Source organism: Notolepis coatsorum (assembly GCF_963971535.1).
Source record: "Notolepis coatsorum genome assembly, chromosome: 2".
In the NCBI taxonomy this organism is placed as follows: Eukaryota; Metazoa; Chordata; class Actinopteri; order Aulopiformes; family Paralepididae; genus Notolepis; species Notolepis coatsorum.
The window spans coordinates 136,012,505-136,039,396 of record NC_140166.1 but is presented as its reverse complement, the minus strand read 5'-3'; the positions used below and the strand labels follow the sequence as shown (position 1 = coordinate 136,039,396).

Sequence of the window (26,892 nt, the reverse complement as noted above, 5' to 3'; positions counted from 1 at the left end):
ACTATGTGTTCTCTTCAGAGGCCCCTCTCACTTATTATAACACGACAGATGTATCCTTCAGCGACCCTCTCACTTATCATAACACGACAGATGTTCCTCTCTGCGGTTCTCACATCAACATGTTTTTCATTTCATTTAATTTTATTTCAAACCGTTCTCTCGACTCGTGAGACACCGCGGGTTACCCTCATTTACAACGACGACGACGAGCTTACAAAACAAGACACGGTTTATCAGTAATTTCATACAGATACAGCACAATAAATAAGAATAAACAATAAAAGGACATCGAGTCGAGAGACACAGTGATCGGAGATCATACTTTTATGATGCATCTTTTAGAAGAAGCTTCGGAGTCAGTCAGAGGCATTCCAGGTGTTGGAATCGTCAAAGGAAGAAGGGTCATCGCGTCACCACTGGGTAGCGTGTGACCACACACTGGTGCCAAGTGTGGAACCGTTCAGTTCGGCCGGCATCGAGTTGAATGGGATCAGCCATCTCCTAGGTTATGACCTGACATTTTAAACAGGATATTACCTCAGATGTCAAGAGTTATCTGCAATTGTTGCCTAACGTTTGATATATTGGTTCATGTATATTTCCTCATATAGCTGGTATATTGTCTGGCACCAAACAGAGCATACAACGCCGGTATTCTGACATGACGACCCTTCCTTAATTTATAGTATCCTTGTAACTGAGGGGTACAATTCCCTGACTGTATTGTTAGATATGATACTTACTACCACTACCTCTTGTACTTTAGACTCTGGCCACCCAGTACTAGGTATAAATAATTATGATAAACACTCCCACCTGATGAAACGGATCCAACACAAATGTACCAAGTCGAAAGTCTGCGTTTAATAATAATACATAGCAAAAGGTATGTACAACGATCACTTAATTACATTTATGATTTGAAATAGTATGCACTTTTATGGCAAATGAGTATTCGTAGGTAGATCAATATCGAATGTCCAATCTCTGATTGCGCAGGAAGCAAATATACAACCTGGAATATTTAGGGAACAATAGCAATGATACTTGAATGATTATATAGCTGGATACACTAGGGGGAGGTTCCGACTGCTTGTAGGACAGCTGGAGGGGGGGGGTAGAGTCTGGCTGTATCCCGTCTGGCCGAGGGTATCCTGGGAGAGCCCACAGTCGTGCGACCCGGTGCCCAGCGATCCTCGATCCACAGATGAAAGCAGTTGGACTCTCTGTGGCCGGCGTCCTCCGGTCCACGATGGAGAGACGTGAGGCGACCTCGTCGTGTAGAGCGTCTTCTCACCTGTCGTCCTCTCCGGGGGGGTATTTCCAACACACCGCAGTGTTGGCCTTTATCCATAGAATAATCAAAGTACTCAAAGCATAATCCAAGCCGGGGAAGGCTAGCCATCGTCGGTAGAATAATCCAATATACAGGTCCACTCGCTCTTTGGCCTGGAGCTCCTCGGGTGCAGCTTCACGTGGGGTCAACCACCCTGGATAAGCGTCCAGCTGATGCCCGAAACGATGGGGGTGCTGATTACTATAGAACTCTTACCGCACGAGTCACTATATATGAATAGACTATTATTAGCTTAATAGAATACGTCCAACTCGACGATATAGTGCCAAATATGACTATTCAAATATTAATATACACGATGTCTCAATGCCGATACTGGGCCGAATTGGCCTTACTGCCCACACGTGGTTCGCGGGGAGGCTTTTGCGTCTGTCACTCTGTTGGAGGGTAAGGAACTGGACTAAAAGGAAAGCTCTACTTTAATAGCGCAGTATATATACGCACTATGAACAAATAGTACCATTAGTGGTGCGGTAGACATATTCCTACGCGGAACTAGGACTTGTCCATACATGTTGAGCGGTACGATTGAACCTGGTCTGAGGGGTATGGCGACCTGGCACCAAGGTCTCGTCCAATGGTAGAATGGAGACTATTATGGGATGTTCAGTAGACTAGAAGGGATATTCAATGCATATTGTACAAGGAATATACAAGGGATATCAGGGGATATACAAATACAATTAAATATATATATATAAATAAATATATATATTCGGTTTAATCTGATCCTTCAGAACAATCCTCATTATAGAACGCTGGTATTTTCTTTTGTATTTCTTTTTTTTGTATCTCTCTTTCTCAGATTTTTCTCTGTTTTCTCCCCGTCCCAATTTAGTCGTTGTGCCAATTCCCCCCCCTCCCCTACCTGGTTGTTGTGCGCATATTCTCCTACTGGTCGGTACAAGGGAACCCTGAAGTATCCGCACACTTCCTCCGACACGTGCGGCGACAGCCAGTGGCTCTCTTCTCACCTGGCAGCGAGGGCTCTCATTGGTGAAGTGTAACGCATGGGAGGTCACGCTGCCTTCCTCAAGTCCCGCCTCCGCTGAGCAAGCGCCCAGACCTGACCTGTAGGCGTCGCTGTCCACAACGCCAGTTTCCCACCCACGGCTTCCCTCCCCCTAACCCAGCCAAACGAGTTAGTATAGCGATCAGCCCAAGCCAAGGCAATGCTGACTCCGGGAGTCGAGACCTCTTGCATTGGTGACGAGCGCAATCTCCGCTACGCCACCTGACCGCTGAGAACGCTGGTATTCTGAGTGACGTTATAGCCCTTCCTTCTTTTATAGTGTCCTTGGTTCAGAGCCAACCCTAAGGAAGAGGAACCCTAAGAACAAAATTCTCACAGGTTGTTCAGGAGTGGTGTTTTACCTATACTCCCATGTGCTGCTATCATGTAGGCGAATGTATAATTTATAAAGGGTCTGACTGTAAAATGAATATTTGATGACATTCTACTAGGCTGCATCTCTGTGCCTTCATATTCTTCTCAGTCAATAGAGTGCGTGTCTCTTTCACATACTATACACTAGGGCTGACCCCGATTAGTTGAATAGTCAACTAATCGATCAAAAGGAGCCGTAGTCGACTGCCAACCTCTTAGTTGTGACCGGAAGGTCGCCGGTTCGATCCCCGGACCGGCAGGACAAATCTGGGCTGGGGAAGTGAATGAATAACTCTCTCACCATACCCTTAACACCAACCGCTGAAGTGCCCTTGAGCAAGACACTAAACCCCCAACTGCTCCAGTGGAGTTGCTCAGTGGCCAACGGTGTCAGACTGTGGTTGTACTGGGAAGCTCCCAGGTGTGAATGGAACTGTGTGAATGTGAAGCAGGGCGTAGCTCTTATTCACAGTTCTTCCTGCACGCCTGGAGATACTAAATCCAAATTTAACTCTGCCATTTGAAAGAGGAGATTTGGCCCGATCCATAGATGTGCGAGTTGGCTATAATAAGGTCATTTATAGGTCTGGTATTCTATATTCTATAATAATATTTCAAAGTGCATGTGTCCGGATGGCAGAATTCAGCACTGTATTTACAAATCATCTTCCCTTTATTTGATTTCAAGTCAAGTCAAGTCAAGAGTTTTAATTGTCACGGCATACAGGTATACAATGAAATGCGGGTGGTCTTGCCCGCAACGATGTGCAATACAGTGGTACATATAATAGAATCAAAAGAAGAAACAACATTGTGCAGTAACAGGTAGCAGGTAACATGGAGTGACATCTCGGTATCTGTACATAGTTATTTACAGAGCATGTGTGACATGCTAGTTAGCTTTGGTAGTGCAATACACTGTTCCTGTTATTCTAATTTAAAGTGTCCTTTCCTTTGGCCATAAGTGTGCGTGTGTGCGACATGAGTGTGTGCCCGCTCATGTTAAAGTGTTAAGTGGCTGCTCGTGTGTGAGCGTACACAGTGTGCGTGTCGTGTGTGTGTTCATGTGTGCTTGTGTGTGGACAGTTCAATGTTCTGAGCACTCAATGTTCATTGTTCATGGCTCTGATGGCCTGGGGGAAGAAGCTGAGCCTAAGCCGCTCTGTCCTAGTAGCTGGGGTTCGCAGGCGTCTGCCTGACCTCAGCAGCTGAAACAGGCTGTTATTGGGGTGGTGAGGGTCTTTCATTATCCTGCAGGCTCTGGATTTGCACCTCTTGTTGTATAGAACCTGCAGGGGGGGTAGTGCAATACCCGTGGTACACTCGGCTGAGCGCACCACTTTCTGTAGGGCCTTCTTGTCCTGTGCCGTGCTGTTTCCATACCAGGCAGTGATGTTTCCGGTCAGGATGCTCTCTACAGCTCCTGAGTAGAAGGACTGGAGTATCTTCCCCGATACTCTGAACTTCCTTAACTGTCTCAGGTGGTAGAGACGCTGTTTCGCCTTCTTTACTACTGTGTCTATGTGTGTTGACCATGTCAGGTCCTCTGAGATGTGGACCCCCAGGTACTTGAAGCTGCTCACCCTGTCCACGGTAGCCCCGTTTATCATCAGTGGTGTGTGTGTCTCCTGCTGTCCTCTCCTATAATCCACGATCAGTTCCTTGGTTTTGCCAATGTTCAGGAGCAGGCTGTTGTCCTGGCACCAGCGTTCCAGTACCTCAACCTCCTCCCGGTAGGCCTTCTCGTCGTTGTCCGAGATCAGCCCCACCACCACAGTGTCATCTGCGAACTTCACTATGGAGTTGGAGCTGAACTTGGCCACACAGTCATGTGTGTAGAGTGAGTACAGCAGGGGGCTCAGAACACAGCCCTGGGGGGACCCGATGCTCAGGGTGATGGTGTTGGAGGTCTGACCCCCCACCCTGACCGCCTGGGGTCTTTCGCTCAGAAAGTCCAGTACCCAGGCGCTCAGGGCGGAGCTCAGACCTAGCTCGATCAGCTTGTCCACCAGTCTGGTGGGGACTATGGTGTTGAACGCTGAGCTGTAGTCAATGAACAACAGTCTCACATAGCCCCCCTTCTGACGGTCAAGGTGCGAGAGGGTGCTGTGCAGTACCTGGGAGACCGCGTCGCAAACTGTATGCAAATTGCATAGGGTCCATATCACTGGGGAGGGAGGCACAAATGTGGTCCTTGACCAGCCTCTCGAAACATTTCATGACCACAGAGGTGAGTGCCACCGGTCTGTAGTCATTTGGACATGCTGGGGAGGGTTTCTTCGGCACAGGGATGATGGTAGACATCTTGAAGCAGGCAGGGACCACTGACTCCGCCAGTGATTGATTAAATATGGCGGTGAACACAGGGGCCAGCTGGTTGGCACAGGTCTTGAGTATACGTCCTGTTATGCCATCTGGGCCAGCAGCCTTCCTGGTGTTCACCTGCATAAATGCTCTTCTCACACTGTGTTCCGACAACGAGAGAGCGTCCCCCCCCCCTCGCGGTTGCCCCCCCCCCCCCCCACAACAGCCGGCGCGCCAGTGACGTCACTAGCCGGAGAGCCAGCAGCGCCACTGTCTACACCAAACCGAGCGTAGAAGGTGTTGAGCTTGTCCGCGAGGGAGGCGTCGTCGCTCCCCATTGAGGGGGCGCTGACTTTATAGTCAGTTATTGTCTTCAGTCCCTGCCATAATCCTCTTGTGTCGTTTTGTGCCATTTGTGTCTCCAGTTTGTCAGCATATGTCCTCTTAGCAAGTTTAACAGCTTTGCGTAGAGTATAGACTGAAGCCTTATACTCCTCCATGTTTCCTGACTCTCTACCCAGGTTGTAGGCGGTGGTACGAGAGTTCAGAGCTGCTCTAATAGTGTTATCCACCCACGGTTTCTGGTTTGGGAAAATCCGCACCGTTTTCCTGAGGACAATACCATCAGCTATTGTTGTTATGTAGCACACCACTATGTCTGCTAGTTCACTGACGTCACTGGCGCTTCCTATGAACATATCCCAATCCGATTTGATAGTTTATTTGATAGGGACAACACATGTCAATGACCATCAAGTACAAAATACAAAATGTAGACATGTAGGGTTGTAGCAAGAGCTAATTTACACCCATAGTCCCTATTCATTTGCTTAGATTTTTTACACATGATCTCTAGTTGAAAGATGGCGCCGCTACGTCCGGCTGCCTGTCTGTGCGCTCCGTCGAGACTGTGCATACTTTTGTTAATATTTATAGTTTTAAGAGTTTTGTCTGTACCAACAGTAGGTGCATTTAATGTGTATGACCGTCAGTCACTTATAGACATTGGATTACGGGAAACTTACCGACTGGATTACTCTCTGGATCAGCTCTCTGAACCGCAACAATGGCCCGTTGAGATCTTGAGGACATCAGGACCGGATCTCGCCCCCAGGGACAAAGGACCCAGACGGCGAGGAAAGAGAGCTGGAGTCCGTAACAGGCTGAGAACCAGGCGGCACAGGACACCACTACCCAGTATATTGCTAGCCAATGTACAATCAATAGACAATAAACTAGACGACATCCGAGCAAGGATTCAATTCCAGAGAGACGTTAGGGACTGTAACGTTCTCTGCTTCATCGAGACGTGGCTGGCGCCAGAAGTCCCAGACCACGCCATCCAACCGGCCGATCATTTCTTCATTCACCGCAAGGATAGAACAGCAGAATCCGGTAAACAACGTGGAGGAGGTATTGCCTTCATGTTGAACAAAAATTGGAGTGACCCAACTAACGTGAAGGAACTATCCAACCACTGCTCCCCAGAACTGGAATATATAACCATCAAGTGTCGTCCTTTCTTCCTCCCGAGGGAGTTAACGGCGATCGTCCTGGTCGGAGTGTATATTCCACCGCAAGCTGAAGCCAGCAACAAGGTTGCGCTCTCCAGACTACACGACGAGGTAAATAGAATCCAAGAGGCGAATGTTAACGCCGCCATTTTAGTTCTGGGAGATTTCAATAGCGCCAATCTGAGAAAGGTATTGCCCGACTTCTATCAGCATGTGACTTGCAACACCAGAGGCGGTAACATCCTAGATCACTGTTACACGCAATTTAAAGGTGGCTACAAGGCTCATTCTGATAGTGGCTTCGGTAAGTCAGATCACGCATCAATTTTTCTTACACCGAAGTACAGACAGAGAATTAAAAGTACTCCCGTAGTCTCGCGAGAGGTGCAGAAATGGGATGTGACGTCAGAGGATACGATCCGGTCAGTGTTTCACAACACAGACTGGAATGTGTTCCGCGACACAGATAACATTAATGCCTACACGGAGACAGTGCTGGACTATGTTTGTACTAGGGTGAAAGAAACAATCCCCACTACCAAAATGAAAGTTTACCCAAATCAAAAACCCTGGGTAGACAAATCCGTCCGTGAAGCTCTGAGAGAGCGCACCAAAGCATACAACGACGGCCTAGAGGCAGTCAACATGAATGACCACAAGGTGGCGCGATACAACGTAAGGAGGACTGTGTCAGAGGCCAAACGACGCTACAGGGATAAAATTGAACTCCAGTTTGAACAAGCTGACTCTAGAGCTATGTGGCAGGGGCTCAAAACGATGACAGACTACAAAGGCGCCTCCCTCAAACTGAACAGTGACATCTCCTTAGCAAATGACCTCAATACCTTCTATGCGAGGTTTGATGCTGGTAATAACAACACCAGCTCACAAGCCTCGGCAATGGGGGGGGGGGGTCGGCTGCTGATGGAGGCGCAGTGTTCAGGGTAACAGAGCATGAGGTGAGGCGGACCTTTAAAAAAGTGAATATCAGGAAGGCAGCAGGTCCAGACGGCATCCCCGGCCGCGTCCTAAAAGTCTGTGCCGACCAACTGGCCCCAGTATTCACTGACATATTTAACCTGTCCTTAGAACAGGCTGTCATCCCCACCTGCCTGAAGAAGTCCACTATTATCCCTGTACCCAAAAAATCCAAGCCTGCTTGCCTCAACGACTACCGCCCTGTAGCTCTCACCTCCATAGCCATGAAGTGCTTCGAGAAGCTAGTAAAGGGCTACATCTGCTCCTCCCTCCCCATCAACATGGACCCCCTGCAATTTGCATACCGCCCCAACAGGTCCACGGAGGACGCCATATCCCATGTGCTGCACACAGCAGCATCACACCTGGACAAGAGGCAGGGGAACTATGTGAGAATGCTATTCATCGACTACAGCTCGGCATTCAATACCATAGTCCCCTCCATACTCATAGCCAAGCTCAGGGACCTGGGCTTGGGCTATGACCTCTGCCAGTGGGTCTTGGACTTCCTGACTGGCAGACCCCAGGTGGTGAGAGCAGGCAACTGCACCTCCTCATCCATCACCCTCAACATAGGGGCCCCCCAGGGCTGTGTTCTGAGTCCCCTCCTCTACTCCCTGTACACACACGACTGTGTGGCTCAGCGGAGTAGCAATACAATCGTCAAATTTGCTGACGACACAGTGGTGGTGGGCCTGATCTCTGCCAACGACGAGAGGGCCTACCTGGAAGAGGTCAAGGTCCTGGCGGGATGGTGCCAGGAAAACAGCCTCTCCCTGAACGTCAGCAAAACAAAGGAGATGATTGTGGACTTCAGGAGGTCGGGGGTCAAGGACTACAGCCCCCTCAGCATCGACGGGGCACCGGTTGAGAGAGTCAACAGCTTTAAGTACCTCGGAGCCTACATATCCGAGGACTTGACATGGACCACACACATTAACAGTGTTGTGAAGAAGGCACGACAACGCCTCTACTTCCTCAGGCGCCTAAGGAAGTTCCAAGTCAGCCAGAAGATCCTTAAGAACTTCTACTCATGTACAATAGAGAGCATCTTGACCGGCAACATCACCTCCTGGTTTGGGAATAGCACTGCACAAGACCAAAGCAGACTACAAAGAGTGACACGTTCAGCCGAACGCACAATTGGAGGGGGGCTCCCCACCCTCCAGAACATTTACTACAAGCGTTGCAAGGGCAAGGCTAAGAGAATCATTAAAGACTCCAGTCACCCGAACAACTGCCTCTTTGAACTGCTGCCGTCAGGCAAGCGATACAGGAGTCTCAAGGCGAGCACAGAAAGACTCAGAAGAAGCTTCTATCCCCAGGCCATCAGGCTGCTAAACGAACAATGAATGAACACTACACAACAACAACCACCAAACGCACATAGCACACACATCCACACGCACACACTCACTTTAAACAAACACACTGTAGCACCCACTCCACACACTTATAGCACACACCCACTTTAAACAAACACACTGTAGCACCCACTCCCCACACTTTATATTTATGGATGAAGGATTGCACTACAACTCGTACACCTTACTGTAAATTGTACCTAAAATTGTACCTCATCCCATTTCTGCTTTGCACTAGATAGTACTGTACATTAGTACACTGCATAGTATTGTGTATTGTATATTATATGGTAACTCAGAACATTGTACATATGTCTATACCGAACACTGTGACCTCATTTTCTTCTTCTAAATTCATGCTATATTATGTTATTATGTTATTTGATACTATCTTGTCTAGCACAGTCTCTGGAGCGTAACAGTAAGAAGCATTTTGTATGAAAGTATTCTGTACTTCTGTATGACAACTATTAAAGAACTTGAGAACTTGAAGAAGGTGCTGAAGTTTTTCATGTCTGGTAATTTTTAGCATGGTGTTATTCACTGTCAAAGATGCAAAGAAAAATCATAATTTATATTCTCCTTTGTTTCATCACAATTTACTCAAGTCTAGTAACAGACACAATATTTCTGACACGGTGAATACATTCCATGAGATCCATAGATGTCCCTAGATACCAATAACATGCAAATGGACCTGAAAATCTCCGTACAACCGCCTATAAGTGGCGGATATGATAGTATACACGCGTGCCGTACTGAGAGAGCATTGACATGCGCGTAATAAAGGTCACTCTCCCTGCTTTTCAATCTCCCCCTGTCATTACCTAGATAGGCATCGTCTCTCTCTCTCTCTCTCTCTCTCTCTCTCTCTCTCTCTCTCTCTCTCCCGCACGCCTCCGTTGGCATACTAAGAAGGGACCTTGATCTCCACGCGTGCCATATTTCAGAGCGTGCGATAGTCTCCCAAAGGTTCCAAAAGTGCACTTTCTCAATTTTTTTTATTCGTTCATAAAACCCACATTTCCCACATTCAAATGAAGTATCTGACATGTTGAGCGAATTAGGCAGAACTCGTGTGTGAAATGGGCTCCGGAGGGGGGAGAGGCGGTGACGACTCTGTCAGAGAGGCGCACTCGCGGGGGCAGAGGGGACGTCTCCGAACGTGTGCGAGGTAGCGATAGTGAGGGGAGCGTACGATTGTGCTCATTGTGTGAATATTTATGCATTGTGTTCTTGGTGTGCATGAGTAATTTGTATAATGTGCTCGCTGCCGTGTGTTCTGGTTGGGATCACTGTCGGGCCCAGCATCCAGCATCATGCATGCCGCGTCTCCACTGGCAGTGTGTAAAGCAGTGTGTTTATCAGACGCGTGTGTTCCGAAAAACCCCGTCTTTCCCTTGACTGGCATCTTCACCTCCCGTGTCGCCTGCCCCACTAAGCTCCGTCCGGAAACACAGTCAGGGTTTGTAGAATCAGAAATCAGAAAGGTCTTTATTGCAGAGTCGTTTTCACATACAAAGAATTTGATTTGGTCGTTTGGTGCGACATCGACGGACAGACAATTACGGTAGAATAAAATACAAATGGAATATAAACACAATTGAAATAGAAGCACGATAGAATAGAATAGAATTATAAGATAAAATAGGCCAGTAAGTATACACTATAGTATAGACACTTAGACATACAAATAACAATACAGTGGGATGGAATATTTAACAGTTGTAGCAATTGTAGTTGGAGAACCCAAACGCAGGAGGGACAGGTAGAGGCACAGGCGGATGGCCGTGAATAAACCTAATGGTCACAACAGGTGGTTCTGTCTTCTGCTATCATGCACTCTTCCGCTAAATAATCGACCTTGCCCATATCACTACCTACCTGTGTTGTAGTCGAGTCACTAAATCTCGAGTCCAAGTCGAGTCTCGAGTCCCCAGTGTTCGAGTCCGAGTCCATGTCCGAGTCACCAAAGAAGAGGTTGAGTCCGAGTCGAGTGCCAATTACCCTAGTCCGAGTCCAAGTCATCAAGGTTGAATCAAGACAAACTCAAACTTGTACAAATTGTGCCAGTCAGTCAGCCAAAACAAATTCTTGGACCAAGGTCGAACCGAGAGCTCTGGAGTCGAAGGCTCTCTGGGAGATAAGAGTGGCGAGCGGCGTCCCACAACCCCAATCCCTAGTCCCCCCCCCCCCCCTTCCTCTGCATTGGCGCTGCACTGTCGGCTGCCTCGTGTGAGGGAGACCTCCCCCACCCAGGACTTGGCTTGTGCACTCCCCCCCCACCTCCCCCCCCCCCCTACAGCCCTGTAACAACCCCAACCCACTCCCCCCTCCTTCCGTAAATGGCGCTGCCTATGACGGCTGCCAGTCTGTTTGCGGTGGTGAATATGCATATGTTTGTCTCAAGGCTCTGTACCATTATTACTATCTAAAATGTAATAATTGTGGAATATTACTGTAATGAGCTGTATGTGTATGATCCAAGCGTCCTATGATCCTCATAGGAGCATAACAGGAAAAAGCATTCCATGTGAAGGTATTATCTTTGCATGTCAACTAATAAAGAAACTTGAACTTGAAACTTGAAACAATGAACCGACAAACAGGGCAGGTGTGGCTGGAGGGTGTAGAGGTCGCCTACCACCTCAGAGACCCAGGTTCAGTTGCCGGCAGCGGTACCTCAGGCTTGGTCAGTCGTCCCTACGAACACAATTGACGGTGTCCGCCGCGGGTGGGAATCCTAACATGTGCTCTGCCTAATCATTCTAGAGTTACTAATCTTCTCTGTATCGTTCCAATGTCATCATACGAGCTGCCCAGACCATCTTGTTTGGCAAACATACTAAATACTTTTGTAGAACACTCTATTTATCAGCTTATAATACGCATTACGACAAGCCGGACCGCGCTTCGGCCTTCCCCCCGGAGGATAGTGGCTGGTAAAACGGCCAACAGCGAACTTTAAATACTTAACCTACAAGTGTGAGACTGTTCTGACGGCACAATATTGATGTAACTAAGAGATTTGCAGAGATTCATCAGTATTTCAACTACAATAAGAGGTTGACTGACTGGGGTATTCTGGCCCCACTCAGCTCTCTCCTCTCCTCTCCTCTCCTCTCCTCTCTCTCCTCTCCTCTCCTCTCCTCTCCTCTCCTCTCCTCTCCTCTCCTCTCCTCTCCTCTCCTCTCCTCTCCTCTCCTCTCCTCTCCTCTCCTCTCCTCTCCTCTCCACTCAGCTCTCTCCTCTCCACTCAGCTCTCTCCTCTCCACTCAGCTCTCCTCTCCACTCACTCCAGTCATGGTTAAGAACATGGTTAGTCTACGTTAATAAACATCGATGTGTAAAGAACATGGTATAGTCTACGTTAATAAACTTTGTTGTGTAAAGAACATGGTTAGTCTACGTTAATAAACATCGATGTGTAAAGAACATGGTTAGTCTACGTTAATAAACATCCTTGTGTAAAGAACATGGTTAGTCTACGTTAATAAACACCCTTGTGTAAAGAACATGGTTAGTCTACGTTAATAAACATTGTTGTGTAAAGAACATGGTTAGTCTACGTTAATAAACATTGTTGTGTAAAGAACATGGTTAGTCTACGTTAATAAACATTGTTGTGTAAAGAACATGGTTAGTTTACGTTAATAAACTTTGTTGTGTAAAGAACATGGTTAGTCTACGTTAATAAACATTGTTGTGTTAAGAACATGGTTAGTCTACGTTAATAAACATCGATGTGTAAAGAACATGGTTAGTCTACGTTAATAAACATCCTTGTGTAAAGAACATGGTTAGTCTACGTTAATAAACATTGATGTGTAAAGAACATGGTTAGTTTACGTTAATAAACTTTGTTGTGTAAAGAACATGGTTAGTTTATGTTAATCAACATCGTTGTGTAAAGAACATGGTTAGTTTACGTTAATAAACTTCGTTGTGTAAAGAACATGGTTAGTCTACGTTAATCAACATCGTTGTGTAAAGAACATGGTTAGTCTACGTTAATAAACATTGTTGTGTTAAGAACATGGTTAGTCTACGTTAATAAACATCGATGTGTAAAGAACATGGTTAGTCTACGTTAATAAACATCCTTGTGTAAAGAACATGGTTAGTCTACGTTAATAAACATTGATGTGTAAAGAACATGGTTAGTTTACGTTAATAAACTTTGTTGTGTAAAGAACATGGTTAGTTTATGTTAATCAACATCGTTGTGTAAAGAACATGGTTAGTTTACGTTAATAAACTTTGTTGTGTAAAGAACATGGTTAGTCTACGTTAATCAACATCGTTGTGTAAAGAACATGGTTAGTCTACGTTAATCAACATCGTAGTGTAAAGAACATGGTTAGTCTACGTTAATCAACATCGATGTGTAAATAACATGGTTAGTCTACGTTAATCAACATCGTTGTGTAAAGAACATGGTTAGTCTATGTTAATCAACATCGTAGTGTAAAGAACATGGTTAGTCTACGTTAATCAACATCGTAGTGTAAAGAACATGGTTAGTCTACGTTAATCAACATCGATGTGTAAAGAACATGGTTAGTCTACGTTAATAAACATCGTTGTGTAAAGAACATGGTTAGTCTACGTTAATCAACATCGTTGTGTAAAGAACATGGTTAGTCTACGTTAATCAACATTGATATGTAAAGAACATGGTTAGTCTACGTTAATCAACATCGATGTGTAAAGAACATGGTTAGTCTATATTAATCAACACACCCAGGGCGGAGAATAATTTGAACGTTTGCGTTTCGCACACACAGTACATGCAGTTATGGTAAGGAGTCCGGTGTAAAATAGGCTAAATAAATAGTCACTCTCACTTTCTCTCTCTCTCTCTCTCCACTGTCTCTGTTTTACTCTCTTTCTCTCTCTCTATCCCACTCTCTCACCATATTTCTCTCTCACTTTCTCTCTCTCTATCCCACTCTCTCACCATCTTTCTCTCTCACTTTCTCTCTCTCTCTCTCGTTCTGTTTTCCTCTCTCCCCCCTATATCTCTCTCTCTCTCTCTCTCTCTCTCTCTCTCTCTCTCTCTCTCTCTCTCTCTCTCTCTCTCTCTCTCTCTCTCTCTCTCTCTCTCTCTCTCTCTCTCTCTCTCTCTCTCTCTCTCATTCTCCACCTCTGCGCTCCCGGGCGCCCTTGTTTACGAGTGTGTGACAAAGATATACAAGGGCAAGGAGTCTGAGGGAATAGGAAGTGCCCCTGTAAGCATAATGTACGAGGAGCGGAATTAGTCTAGTACCCAAAAAAAGAAAAAGTGCACAGTGTAAAATCCCACCTGCATCGGGACGACGACCCCCCCGATGCGGAGTCTCGTTGTTGTTGCCTCTGCCAACCCAATTTGCATGACTTACGGTGGCCCTCCTCCGCCGCCCCTTAAGTGTTAAGCTAGGTTCTCTCTCCGCGGGGCGCCACTATGAACACAGAGGGGGGAACCCTTCCCTCTCTCTCTCTCTCTCTCTCTCACACAGTTCAGGTCCCGTACGCCAGGGGTTCCCAAACTTTTCAGGCCGGGACCCAGAAAATAAGGCGTCAGAGAGCCGCGGCCCAATGCACATCGTCAGGTTTTTATTTAATTTTTTTTGCCAGGTAGCCAAATATCACTTCAATCTTATTAAGTTAGTTCAAGTTAGTTATTAATTTATATGTGCTATTTATGAGAGGGCTAACTTGTTGCAAAATAATAATGATAATAATAATAGCCTCATTAAAATACTATTGTTGCTTCGGTTGTTTTCAGCGTTTTATGTGAAATGTTCGTTGAAATAAGTAGATTTTTCGTTTTTGTTTATTTATTAAGTTAATATAAAACCATATAGTCACATTTTAGAATACTATAGAATATAATTTTAGAATACAACTAGAAACACTGTCCTGGCCTGCTTCTAAGTTCAGTGGCCCCGACTTTGGGAACCACTGCCGTACGCAGCCAGCAGGCCCGATACATCTCAGGACCCACTCTCTGCTGACTGAGCACAGTGGAGTCCACCCCCCCCCCCCCCCCCCCCCCCCACAGCCTGGAGAGCAGGCGTTACATACAGTATGCCGGTGTTCAGAGGTGTAAAGTACTTGAGTAATTGTACTTCGTTACAATACTTTTAAGTACCGTTTTTTGGGGGATTTGTACTTTACTGGAGTACTATTAGGTTTGTATACTTTTACTCATTTCAGAAAGAAGAAAAAAAAACATATTTTTTTACTCCTTACATTTTAAATGCAGACCTACAAAGTACAGATCTCGCAGGTCCAACGATTTAAATTAGTATATATGTTTCTTTGGCTGAACTAATGTTAACGTTATTAACTTATTAATCCTGCGGCCGCGCTTTATTTAAAAACAGCCAATCAAATCCCCATCAATGGAAAATGAACCCGCCCATACCCATGCTGATTGGTGCTTGTGCAAGACTAGAAAGCGGGGATCTTTGATTAAACACCTGCTATCAGAAGAATAGACAGTACATTTAAAAGTAGAAACTTTTTAGACTTTTACTCAAGTGTGTTTTTAGCCAGATACTCTGACTTTTACTTGAGTAAGATTTTGAGACAGTACCCATACTTTCACTTAAGTATAATTTCTGGGTACTTTTTACACCCCTGCCTGTATTTTACTGGCACGTGCCGGAATACCGACGGAGCCGGAGCATGCAGAAACACCAGTGGTAAAAAGTAGAAATACCCAGATAAATTAGTACTCTGGTCAAAGTAAAAGTCCTCCATTCAAATTCTACTTAGGTAAAAGTAGAGAAGTATTTGCAATTGAATGTACTTAACCTCTTCCGCCTAAAATGCATACCTAAGTAAATGGAAGATTGCTCCACTTCTACAAGGTCCATTTGCATGTTCTATGGATCTCATGGAATGTATTCCCAGTGTCAGAAATATTGTGTCTATTACTAAGCGTGCTTAAATTGTGATGAAACAAAGGAGAATATGAATTATGATTTTTCTTTGCATCTTTTTTTTTAAAGATTAATTTTTTAGCGTTTATCGCTTTTTACTACTGGGCAGTCTAGTAGAGAGAGAGAGAGAGAGAGAGGAAGAACGGGAGACAGAGCGGGGGAAGACATTCGGAGGGTGACGCCGGGTCCGGGAATCAAACCCGGGTCGGTCGTGCCGCGACGCAGCGCGTTACATGGTTCGCCACTTGGGCGCCCCTTTCTTTGCATCTTTGACAGTGAATAACACCATGCTAAAAATGACAGGCATGAAAAACTGCCACTGACCTTGTTCAGTACCTTCTTGAGATCACGTGTACAATCTAAGGAAAAGAATAAAGGGAAGATGATTAAACAGAAGGTTTTATAGATACAGCACTGAATTCTGCCATCCGGACACATGCAATTTGAAATATTATTATAGAATATAGAATATGAGGCCTATAAATGACCTTATTATAGCCAACTCGCACATCTATGGATTGGGCCAAATCTCCTCTTTCAAATGGCAGAGTTCAATTTGGATTTAGTATCACCAGGCGTGCATCGAGTATGAAGAATGTATGTACAGTTCGATTCATAGTATGAATATGGCTCCGCCATTTTGGATCGGATTTCAACACAGATGGTTGCAAAATGTTCACAGAAGGTAGACACACTAACTGCGCTCCAATCTATGCCAATAACATTCAGTTTTGTGATAGAGTATCCCGAGAAATAATTAAGCATTACATCACGCGCAGGAGTGGTTTGTGAACAATAAACCATGCCTAGGGGTGGTTGTTAGACCCCCCTAGGCATGGTTTATTGTTCACAAATCACGACTGCAAGTGGTGTAAAGCTTTTATACAACTGCCAGATTCATCCAACCTTATTTCTATACAATAAACACACATTAATCGAAGATTTATTGAAAAAACCATCCGCCAGAAAAAGTAGTTCCCACAACTACGAAAAAGACAATTTGCCTCCATGTGGAAGCAGCTTGAAGTGCATCCAACCAAACTAACACATCCAACTGTGTATTATTGGAATGATTGAGAGAAGTTGCCTCATGTGGAAGCAGCTTGAAGTGCATCCAACCAACTAACACATCCAACTGTGTATTATTGGAATGATTGATTGAAATTTTTATTACCAGATGCAGAATGGGTACAATACAGTACGGCTCAATACACACAATTGTTAAGGGAATGCAGACCTACTTTCCATAGAACTTCATTCTTAGATGCTTCTATATAAAGTAGGTAAAACAAATTAAAACGTTTTCTTTGCCCTATAGGAAAAAAAACGTTTTCTTCGCCCTATTTTTTTATTTATTTCTTTTAGCCTAAACTTAACCAGTTGGAAACCAGGGGTACAGTAATAAAATTAGCAATCAACCAATCAATCAATTCAATAGACCATGCTCACTTAAAACAGCGCTGCTTCTCTCTCAGTCTGACTCCCCCGCTGTTGCAGACAGGAGTGTGTGTGTGTGTGTTTGTGGGTACGCCAACGTCGGACAGTGTGAGAGTGAACGCTGCAGTCAGTGGGAAGGAAGTAGACATTTAAATCAATCAATTAATCAATCAATCAATCCGCGATTTTTCTTTTGTTCTAGATTGACTCAAGACCCATCAATTACATCATCCAACATTGTTTAAAGGACTAACACATTCCCCTTGACAGAATCGCTTCATATTTAGTCGTTATGGCGCTATCAACATTCTGGCGCTATCAACATTCTCCCGGAGTGAGCCGGCGGAGTGATTATGTGATTCGGTTGTGGGCGGGTCCTGAGCCCAGGACCGTGGATTGTTGCCAATAAAGACGTGTAAATGGACTGTTTCAGCCAATCAGAATCGATAAATTTGCATGCCGTTGTATAAGAGTCAATAAAGAAAATTCATACACAAGTAATTTGCTTGCAGGAAGCTAGAATTCGCTGGGTACTGTCGTTTTTAGAAATGTCAACGCTCATTGAGAGCTCTGGATGCCCTGTGCTCATATGACTACAAATCAGCATCATCATTCGGCGACGGCCGCTAATTCAAAATGGCGGATTTCCGCGAAAATATTATCACATTTCAAAAACTAAAATCTCACTAATAACACTTTAACCTATTGGTAAACAAACGTATTGCTGAAAATATACACTATGACTGCTGTTGTGACATGGTTAGGATGTTTACTCTTGGATACATTTGGGGGGAAAAAACGCAACATTATGTCATACAGTCTAGACAGATTGATTTATGGCGTGATGTCATTTTGGGACCGGTACCGACCCCATCGGGCTTAAGAGAAGTATCTAAAGTAAAAAAGTATGCATTCTACATGACGTTTGTGTATTCCAATGCTTGGGAGCGTTCAAACCTCCCTCCACTGATGTCTAAAGGTCATATGCTGCTCTGATTAAAGGTGCTATAGACAACATTCAGCCGCTAGACGTCGCACTAGCGCAGTGGTTCCCAAAGTCGGGGTCGCGACCCAAAGGTGGGCCGTGAGCAGCCACGGGTGGGCCGCGAGATGATTTATAAAAAGAAAAAAAAAAGAAAAAAATTGTCAGGCCACTGAACTTAGAAGCAGGCCAGGACAGTGTTTCTAGTTGTATTCTAAAATTCTATTCTAAAATGTGACTATATGGTTTTATATTAACTTAATAAATAAACAAAAACGAAAAATCTACTTATTTCAACGAACATTTCAAACTAAATAACAGATTATGCACATAAAACGCTGAAAACAACCGAAGCAACAATAGTATTTTAATGAGGCTATTATTATTATCATTATTATTTTGCAACAAGTTAGCCCTCTCATAAATAGCACATATAAATGAATAACTAACTTGAACTAACTTAATAGGATTGAAGTGATATTTGGCTTAAAAAATCGGTCGCCTGGCAAAAAAAAAAAAAAAAAAAGCCTGACGATGTGCATTGGGTCGCGGACGCCTTATTTTCTGGGTCCCGGCCTGAAAAGTTTGGGAACCCCTGCTATAGACAACATTCAGCCGCTAGACGTCGCACTAGCGCACCGGCGTGTTGTTTATCCAAACAGCATTATTCATTTTGGACCTGCACATTTATTTTTTTATTATTAATTAAATAATCATTTTCAATCATCAATCATTTTATTTTGGGGGGGGGGGGGGAGCAATACCTTTATTCCACACCTTTCTAAAAGCTCTGTGGATGTGTACTTTTTTATGATTAGTCTACGTAAGAAAGTTATCTATAGCACCTTTAACTCTAATTTTCTGCCAGGAAATGCGTAGTTGTGATTGATCAATCTAGTGTGATCTGTGCACGGAAACCTATTTATCCAGTGATGAAGGCATACTGTTACATGTGCCACACAAACACACAGACAGACAGACAGACAGACAGACAGACAGACACACAAACAGACAGACAGACAGACAGACAGACAGACAGACACACAAACAGACAGACAGACTGAGAGACAGACAGACAGACAGACAGACAGACAGACAGACAGACAGACAGACAGACAGACAGACAGACAGACAGACAGACAGACAGACATAGAGAGACAGACAGACAGACAGCCAGACAGACAGACAGACAGACAGACAGACAGCCAGACAGACAGACAGACAGACAGACAGACAGACAGACAGACAGACAGACAGACAGACAGACAGACAGACAGACAGACAGACATAGAGAGACAGACAGACAGACAGACAGACAGACAGACAGACAGACAGACAGACAGACAGACAGACAGACAGACAGACAGACAGACAGACAGACAGACAGACAGACAGACAGACAGACAGACATAGAGAGAGAGAGCCTGTGTTCCTGTCCTGTGCTTACTGTCCTGTGTTTCAGTTTCAGTTTAAACTCTATTTGAACAGGGACAGCACACATTAATGAACATAAAGTAAATGTGTGAAACAGTGTTATTAGCCAAACCAAATGTTCAACTGTTGTCTCGTCCTGAAGCCGCAGGAGGGCCAGCTGGTGGTGTGTCAGTTCCAGTTCCTCCGCTGGTCGGCGTACCGTGATGTCCCCGACTCCAAGAAGGCCTTCCTCAGCCTGCTGGCCCACGTGCACAAGTGGCAGAGGGAGTGTGGGGAGGGACGCACCGTGGTGCACTGCCTGTGAGTATCCAGCCGTCCGCCCCCCCGCTGTACTTTAACATTTTCAAACCGTTAACCTCGAAAAGGCAACTGAACTAAAAACAATTATATATATATTATAATTGTTTTACTTTTATTTATTCATCAACCTATTTTTTATTTGATATAATGATAATAACTTGATTTGTATAGCACCTTTCATATAGGGTATCGCGGTTCAAAGTGCTTTACATCAGTAAGAAATAAGACATAGGGCGCACCGCATACAGCACTACGGTGCAACGCGGCCCACCCGGGTTCGACTCCCGGACCCGGTGATCTTTGCCGAATGTCTTCCCCGGTCTATCTCCCATTCCTCCTCTCTCTCTCTCTCTCTCTCTACCGGACTGCCCGGTAGCAAAAATCAATAAAAACCTACAAAAACGTAACTTGTCCAAAAGGACAAGTAACATTTAAGACATACAATCTGGAGTAAAACAAGCAGCGAGAGCAAAGCATAAAGTGGGATAAAATAATGCAGATATAATTATCAAATCATATCAGAACCTCACGTTCCAATAGGCTTCTTGGATTTCTGTAATCTGTTACAAAACATGATAAATGTTATAGTATGCACCCAGCGGATAGTGGGGCGTAAAAAATAAGTACAATAATTAAAATAAGATGTGGGGACAGATAGGTATGGATATTGGATGTATACTATGGATGGATGGATAGGTTTACTAGTCCAGGATCAGTAACATCTATACTGGTACTCACTCTTTTGTTTATGTATGTACTTATGTTTCTGTTTTTGTATGGGTGAAAAAATGTAAGAGCGGGTATAGGCCCCCCCCCCCCCCCCCAATAGACCCAATTCTCAGTCCACCTTTTCTGATCATACCCCCTAATTTGAAGTGTTGAGAATAGCGCCACCATGAGGCCAGATGACTCAGAACTTCACAGGCCTGTCTATAGTAAATATGGCAAATATATTTGTCAGGTTTGGTGGAAATTGGATACGGAGAGTATTGAGAGAATGTTGAATGTTTGGCCTGATGGTGGCGCTAGAGGAAAGGCCATGGGGTCACCAAAATCAATAGGGTTCATCCTCTAGGGGGTCATAAATGTGCACCACAAATGTCCAGCAGTGGCGTTCGGGGGGTAAATCCATAATATCCTCGACACTGTCGTTCAGGGATAACATTTACAGACAATGAGACAAGGAAGCAGTCACTTTACACTCCCTCTCACCTCCACCAGAGGCAGCAGTCACTTTACACTCCCTCTCACCTCCACCAGAGGAAGCAGTCACTTTACACTCCCTCTCACCTCCACCAGAGGCAGCAGTCACTTTACACTCCCTCTCACCTCCACCAGAGGCAGCAGTCACTTTACACTCCCTCTCACCTCCACCAGAGGCAGCAGTCACTTTACACTCCCTCTCACCTCCACCAGAGGCAGCAGTCACTTTACACTCCCTCTCACCTCCACCAGAGGCAGCAGTCACTTTACACTCTCTCTCACCTCCACCAGAGGCAGCAGTCACTTTACACTCCCTCTCATCTCCACCAGAGGCAGCAGTCACTTTACACTCCCTCTCACCTCCACCAGAGGCAGCAGTCACTTTACACTCCCTCTCATCTCCACCAGAGGCAGCAGTCACTTTACACTCCCTCTCATCTCCACCAGAGGCAGCAGTCACTTTACACTCCCTCTCACCTCCACCAGAGGCAGCAGTCACTTTACACTCCCTCTCACCTCCACCAGAGGCAGCAGTCACTTTACACTCCCTCTCACCTCCACCAGAGGCAGCAGTCACTTTACACTCCCTCTCACCTCCACCAGAGGCAGCAGTCACTTTACACTCCCTCTCACCTCCACCAGAGGCAGCAGTCACTTTACACTCCCTCTCACCTCCACCAGAGGCAGCAGTCACTTTACACTCCCGCTCACCTCCACCAGAGGCAGCAGTCACTTTACACTCCCTCTCACCTCCACCAGAGGCAGCAGTCACTTTACACTCCCGCTCACCTCCACCAGAGGAAGCAGTCACTTTACACTCCCTCTCGCGTGTATCCTTTCGGCAACTGGCTTGTCCTTCCGCGTTCCCGTTTGGCGCTCTGATTGCGCCCAATAGCGTGTTTGCCCATTTCCGCGTCGAACAGCCTGCAAACTACCTGGCGTTCTATCGCCATGCTCTAAGACAGCGGTTCTCAACAGGGGTGCCGCGGAGAGCTGCCAGGGGTGCCGCGAGATGCCTGGGAATGTTTCTTTAAAAATATAGAATGACAACTATTTAACTAAACAAATAGTCTATCTAGTGCTTCATGTGTATACAATAATTGCCTAATCTAATAACATGAACTAAAAAAGAAATCGATCAAAATGTCTTGCTCTTGACTTATAATAATAACTTCACCAACTTAACGTCCGCGGGAGGCGTCATTACTTTTACCATTTCCAGAGCAGTCGCATTCGTGTGACATCACGGGTCCTATGTCCGTTATCAAGGAAATGCCAAGCGGCTATCGGCAATCGTCGTCATTGAAAATTGATAATAATCACTAAATGCATTCAGTGCTGGATCTAATCGAATGGATTTATCGAGACACATTATGGAAAGTTTGCGACCGGACCACACAGCTTCTGAAAAGTGCTAATTACACGCTTCCAACGGCGATGGTCTACTCACCAAGTGCAGAACACGTGAGTGTATCAGCCGCTGTGTTATGATTATTATGATACAAAATGTGAATGAATGAATGAATATATCATCTGATGCCACCTGGAGAGCTCGTTTCGGTGAAGTGCCCCTGGAAACATTTTGGTCAGAGTGTGGTGCTGAGTACCAAGTAACTCACGAATGGGGGACCCTGATGTAAACAAGACAAACGTCTTTCTCTGGTCTGCATCCCCTTAACAATTGTGTGTATTGAGCCGTACTGTATTGTACCCATTCTGCAATCTGTTAAATGAAGTTTTCATTCATTCATTCATTCATTCATGCAGCACTTAAGGTGTTGATACCATTCAGCACCACATATTTGTGTGAAGCTGGCTTTTCATCCATGACAGCTCTGAAAACAAAATATAGGGCCAAGTTGAGCCTTGAGGATGACATGCGTGTTGCCTTGTCGTCGATCTCCCCATGTATTGACCGTATCATTAGCCAGCAGCAGCAGCAGACCTCGCACTGAGCTAGAAATGTCCACAAGTGCTTATTTTCTCTATTTATTTATATTTTTTGAGAAATGGTAACTTGGTGATCCTTTGATTTTTGAGAAATGGTCACACTAGTTATTTTTTTTTGGGAAAACAGTGCAGCTGCAACAGATAGCACGTTAGTGATCCTTTTCTGTATTTAAAAAAAAAATTCACACTATTGCTATATTTATTTATACATTTAGACCTGAAACGCCTGCTAATAATGCATTATATAGCCTGCATATACACACAAATGTGTTTCCCGGTTTCAATGGGTTAAATAAACGTTATTTTGAAAGCAAGCACTTTTGTCATCACCCCCCCCGACCACGCCACCATCCCAGAGCACATCGCTCAGCGCTGGCTGTCACAGAGCTTTACCCACGACAACCGGGAAAGAGATTATGGAGGTGGAATCAATTATGGCTTAATATACAGAACGCGTCGGCTCTCGCGAACAGTAAATCCCAGAGTGCCAAAGGCATTGACGACGATTGATTACCTTAATATTGCCCCGGTATTGGCTGCTGGAGCTCTCCGTGCCCCCCCCCCCCCCCCCCCCCTGGGGGCTGGGCCCCCCCCCCAGGAGGGAGGATGTCGCTTGTTTATCCAGTTGTTTATTGGTATTGCCTTTCGCTTATGATAACCAGTACAGTGCATCTGGGGAAATGCCTCACACAACAACACAGAGCCTGTTTCTCTATACTCTCCTGCTCGCAGCGTTCCCTCCACGTGACCATTACTGTATCAAGATGTGCACGTGTGTAGGGACTGTATCGAGTGTCTGTCTGTTTTTTTCCTCTTTTTTTTGTACACAAGTGGGAAGTCTCGGGCTGTGACATTATCGTATTACACGCGCTCAGCGGAGCTTAAAATATCCATCATTCCTGCTAGTCGTTCCTAACCACGTGCACTATGGGGACGGGGTAATTTACAGAAAAGCCTGGCTATCCTCATCGCTTTATCCATTTTTGAAAAATGTGAAATCAATGAAGCCATAACAAAAGCGTACACACTCCACCGTACGTATACGGTATTAATTGATTTCAGATAGCTTTCAGTTATCCAGACCTTAACAAACCTCACCGGCCCGCATGTATTTCTGGATAATGAAACTGGACTTTGAAGAAGTCTTTATTTGTGGCACACATTTGCTACATCCTCATGCAGCGAACATACACATGCGAGATGGGTGACACATGCGAGACACATACACATGATCGCTGTTGAAATGTCCTCTCTGCACTTGACCCATCCCGTCGTCCTTCCCCCCCGCAAGGGTAGCCGGGCGCTGTGGCGTGGGGGGGGGGCGTGCCCCCGGGGACCCCGTCCAAGTGCTTCTGTCCGTCTTCGTCAGAGACGCCACAGCGCTAGGGATCTGTTCTGTGTGTTTTTCCATTGGGTTTATCTCTTTTTTTGCCTCGCGAGCACCGGGGGAAGAACATGCTAACTCCACACAGAAAGGCCCGGGAGATACCCCACCTGGGTACCTGGCAACCCGGCAACCTGGTCCCCAAGCGGGAATCGAACCCAGGACCTTCTTGCTGTGAGGCGACAGTGTTAATAATAATAATAATAATAATAGATTTAATTTATATAGCACACTTTAAAAACTCGGTGAGCTCTCAAGGTGCATCACAGCAGAAGGAAAACAAAATAAAAAAAATTTAATAAAAAGGTTTAAAACAAGAAAACTTTCAAATGAATACACATTAAAAGATAAGAATAAAAAGGTTTAAAACATAAAAGCAATTAAAATGAATAAAATAAAATAAACAAAACATAGGAGTAGATTAAAAAACAGGCCCTATTTGAAGGCAGAGCAAAACAAATGGGTTTAAAGGCTGCTGGCCTTGAAGGCAGCGAGGGAGACTGAGGCCTTGATGGACCTCGGTAGCTGGTTCCACAGACGCGGCCCCAGTCTTGAAAAAGCACGGTGCCCCATGGTCGACAGCCCAGTGCGTGGGATGGAGAGGAGGTTTCAACCACTACACCACCACAGTGCCACAGTGGAAGTTTAACGTCCCTGTTTCCTTCAGGAATGGCGGTGGGCGTTGTGGGACCTTCTGTGCCTGCACCATCCTGCTGGAGATGATCCAGTACCAGAACATGGTGGACATCTTCTACGCCGTCAAGACGCTACGCAACTCCAAGCCCAACATGGTGGAGTCGCTGGTAAGACGGGTCGGGAGAATCTCTTCGGCTATGTTCACACTGCAAGCCGTAGCAGCGCTCAATTCTTGTTTTAGATCAGATTTATTTTAGTTTGGCTGTTCACATTATTATTATTATTATTATTATTATTATTATTATTATTATTATTATTATTATTATTATTATTATTATTATTATTATTATTATTATTATTATTATTATTATTATTATTATTATTATTATTATTATTATTATTATTATTATTGTTGTTTTTTATTGTGGCCCAATATCAGATTCCAGTGTGCTCCTGAACTGACCTGCATGTGCAAAATGAAAAAATAAAGAAGAAATTCTGAATCGAGAGTTGATGTGAAAGTTGTATGACTGTTCAGACCGAGGTCGCATTGCAAGAAATCAGACCTGTATCTGATTTAGGACCTGTATGAAAGTGGGCCAAATCAGCATTGAAAATATCAGATTCCATGTGATTTGTGCTGTTCACACCGTCATGAAAAACACAGATCTGAGTCACATATGAGCGAAAAAAAATAGATCAGATTTTGCCTGCAGTGCGAAGGTAGCCTTTGATCACAATCACAAGAGTTGATCCTTGTCGTTTGTCGTAAATACGCAGTTTTCATCAGAGAATCTCACGGATATTCATATGATCACTATGATTTATCTTTGTAATGTATGTATATAATATTTATTTTCTTTTTGCCTCCTCAGGACCAGTACCGGTTTTGCTACGACCTGGTCCTGGAGTACCTGGAATGCTTCGAGGGGAGATAGCAAAATGTTGACTGTGGCTGAAGCGTCTGGTAGGGGTCAACGGTTCCCTTCGACGACGACCTCTGCCGATCCCTCAACGCCTCCTCGTACGTCTGGATCTGTGGACTCGGATTTTGGGGGGAAAAACAAGAGAGAAAAAAAGAAGAAGAAAAAAATAAGGAAAAAAGAAAAATAAAGTTGGCAAGATTCAACCTTTAATGTACAGCTGTGGTTTCCTCCTTGCTGTTGGTGATGTTTATCTCTTTTTTGATATTTTTTGTGCTTTATCACCGGTCCTCTTTGCCCCCGGACCGAGGCTCTTTTTGTGCTCAAAGTGTTTCCGTGGCAACGGAGGAGTATTATGGGATTACCGCGGACCATGGGGGTTCGTTCGTTTCGAACGAGGAGGAGGAGGAGGAGGAGGAGGAGGAGGAGGAGGAGGAGGAGGGGGGCCCGGACCTGCAGCGGCGACGCTAAACTAAAAAGAAAATTAAACATTTTTCCTTCTCTTTTCAAAAGAGCCACAACAAGCAGTTCACTGTGTGTTTTCAGGCACGTCATCTCTACCATAAACTGCCTTATTCTGTCCCCCTGATGCTAGTAGGGACCGATTCAACGCGACACAAGCACCCCCCCCCCCCCCCCCCCCTCTCATACCAAAACGCCAACCGGTATCAGTGACATTTACACACATTGTTAGCATAGACCCCGTTCCAGTCGGCATCGATATCCATGAAGAACATGTACAGTAGTGCGACGTGATGTATTTACATTTTTTTGCCATAATGTATGTGACAGGCTTCCGTGAGTGCTGTG

The 26,892-nt window shown here is 45.1% G+C and overlaps 1 protein-coding gene across 1 annotated transcript in view; it reads left to right on the top strand.

Moving 5' to 3' along the window:
- Positions 1 to 26,443, top strand: part of ptprub (protein tyrosine phosphatase receptor type Ub) — a gene marked incomplete at its 5' end in the record, with an annotated part of 300,165 nt that extends 273,722 nt beyond the window's left edge. Inside the window, 3 exons of the mRNA XM_084308315.1 lie at positions 19,829 to 19,986; positions 25,191 to 25,326; positions 26,035 to 26,443. Of these exons, the coding sequence (XP_084164441.1) occupies positions 19,829 to 19,986; positions 25,191 to 25,326; positions 26,035 to 26,097 (357 nt within the window). The remainder of the gene's footprint in view (positions 1 to 19,828; positions 19,987 to 25,190; positions 25,327 to 26,034) is intronic.
- Positions 26,444 to 26,892: the final 449 nt, after the last annotated feature.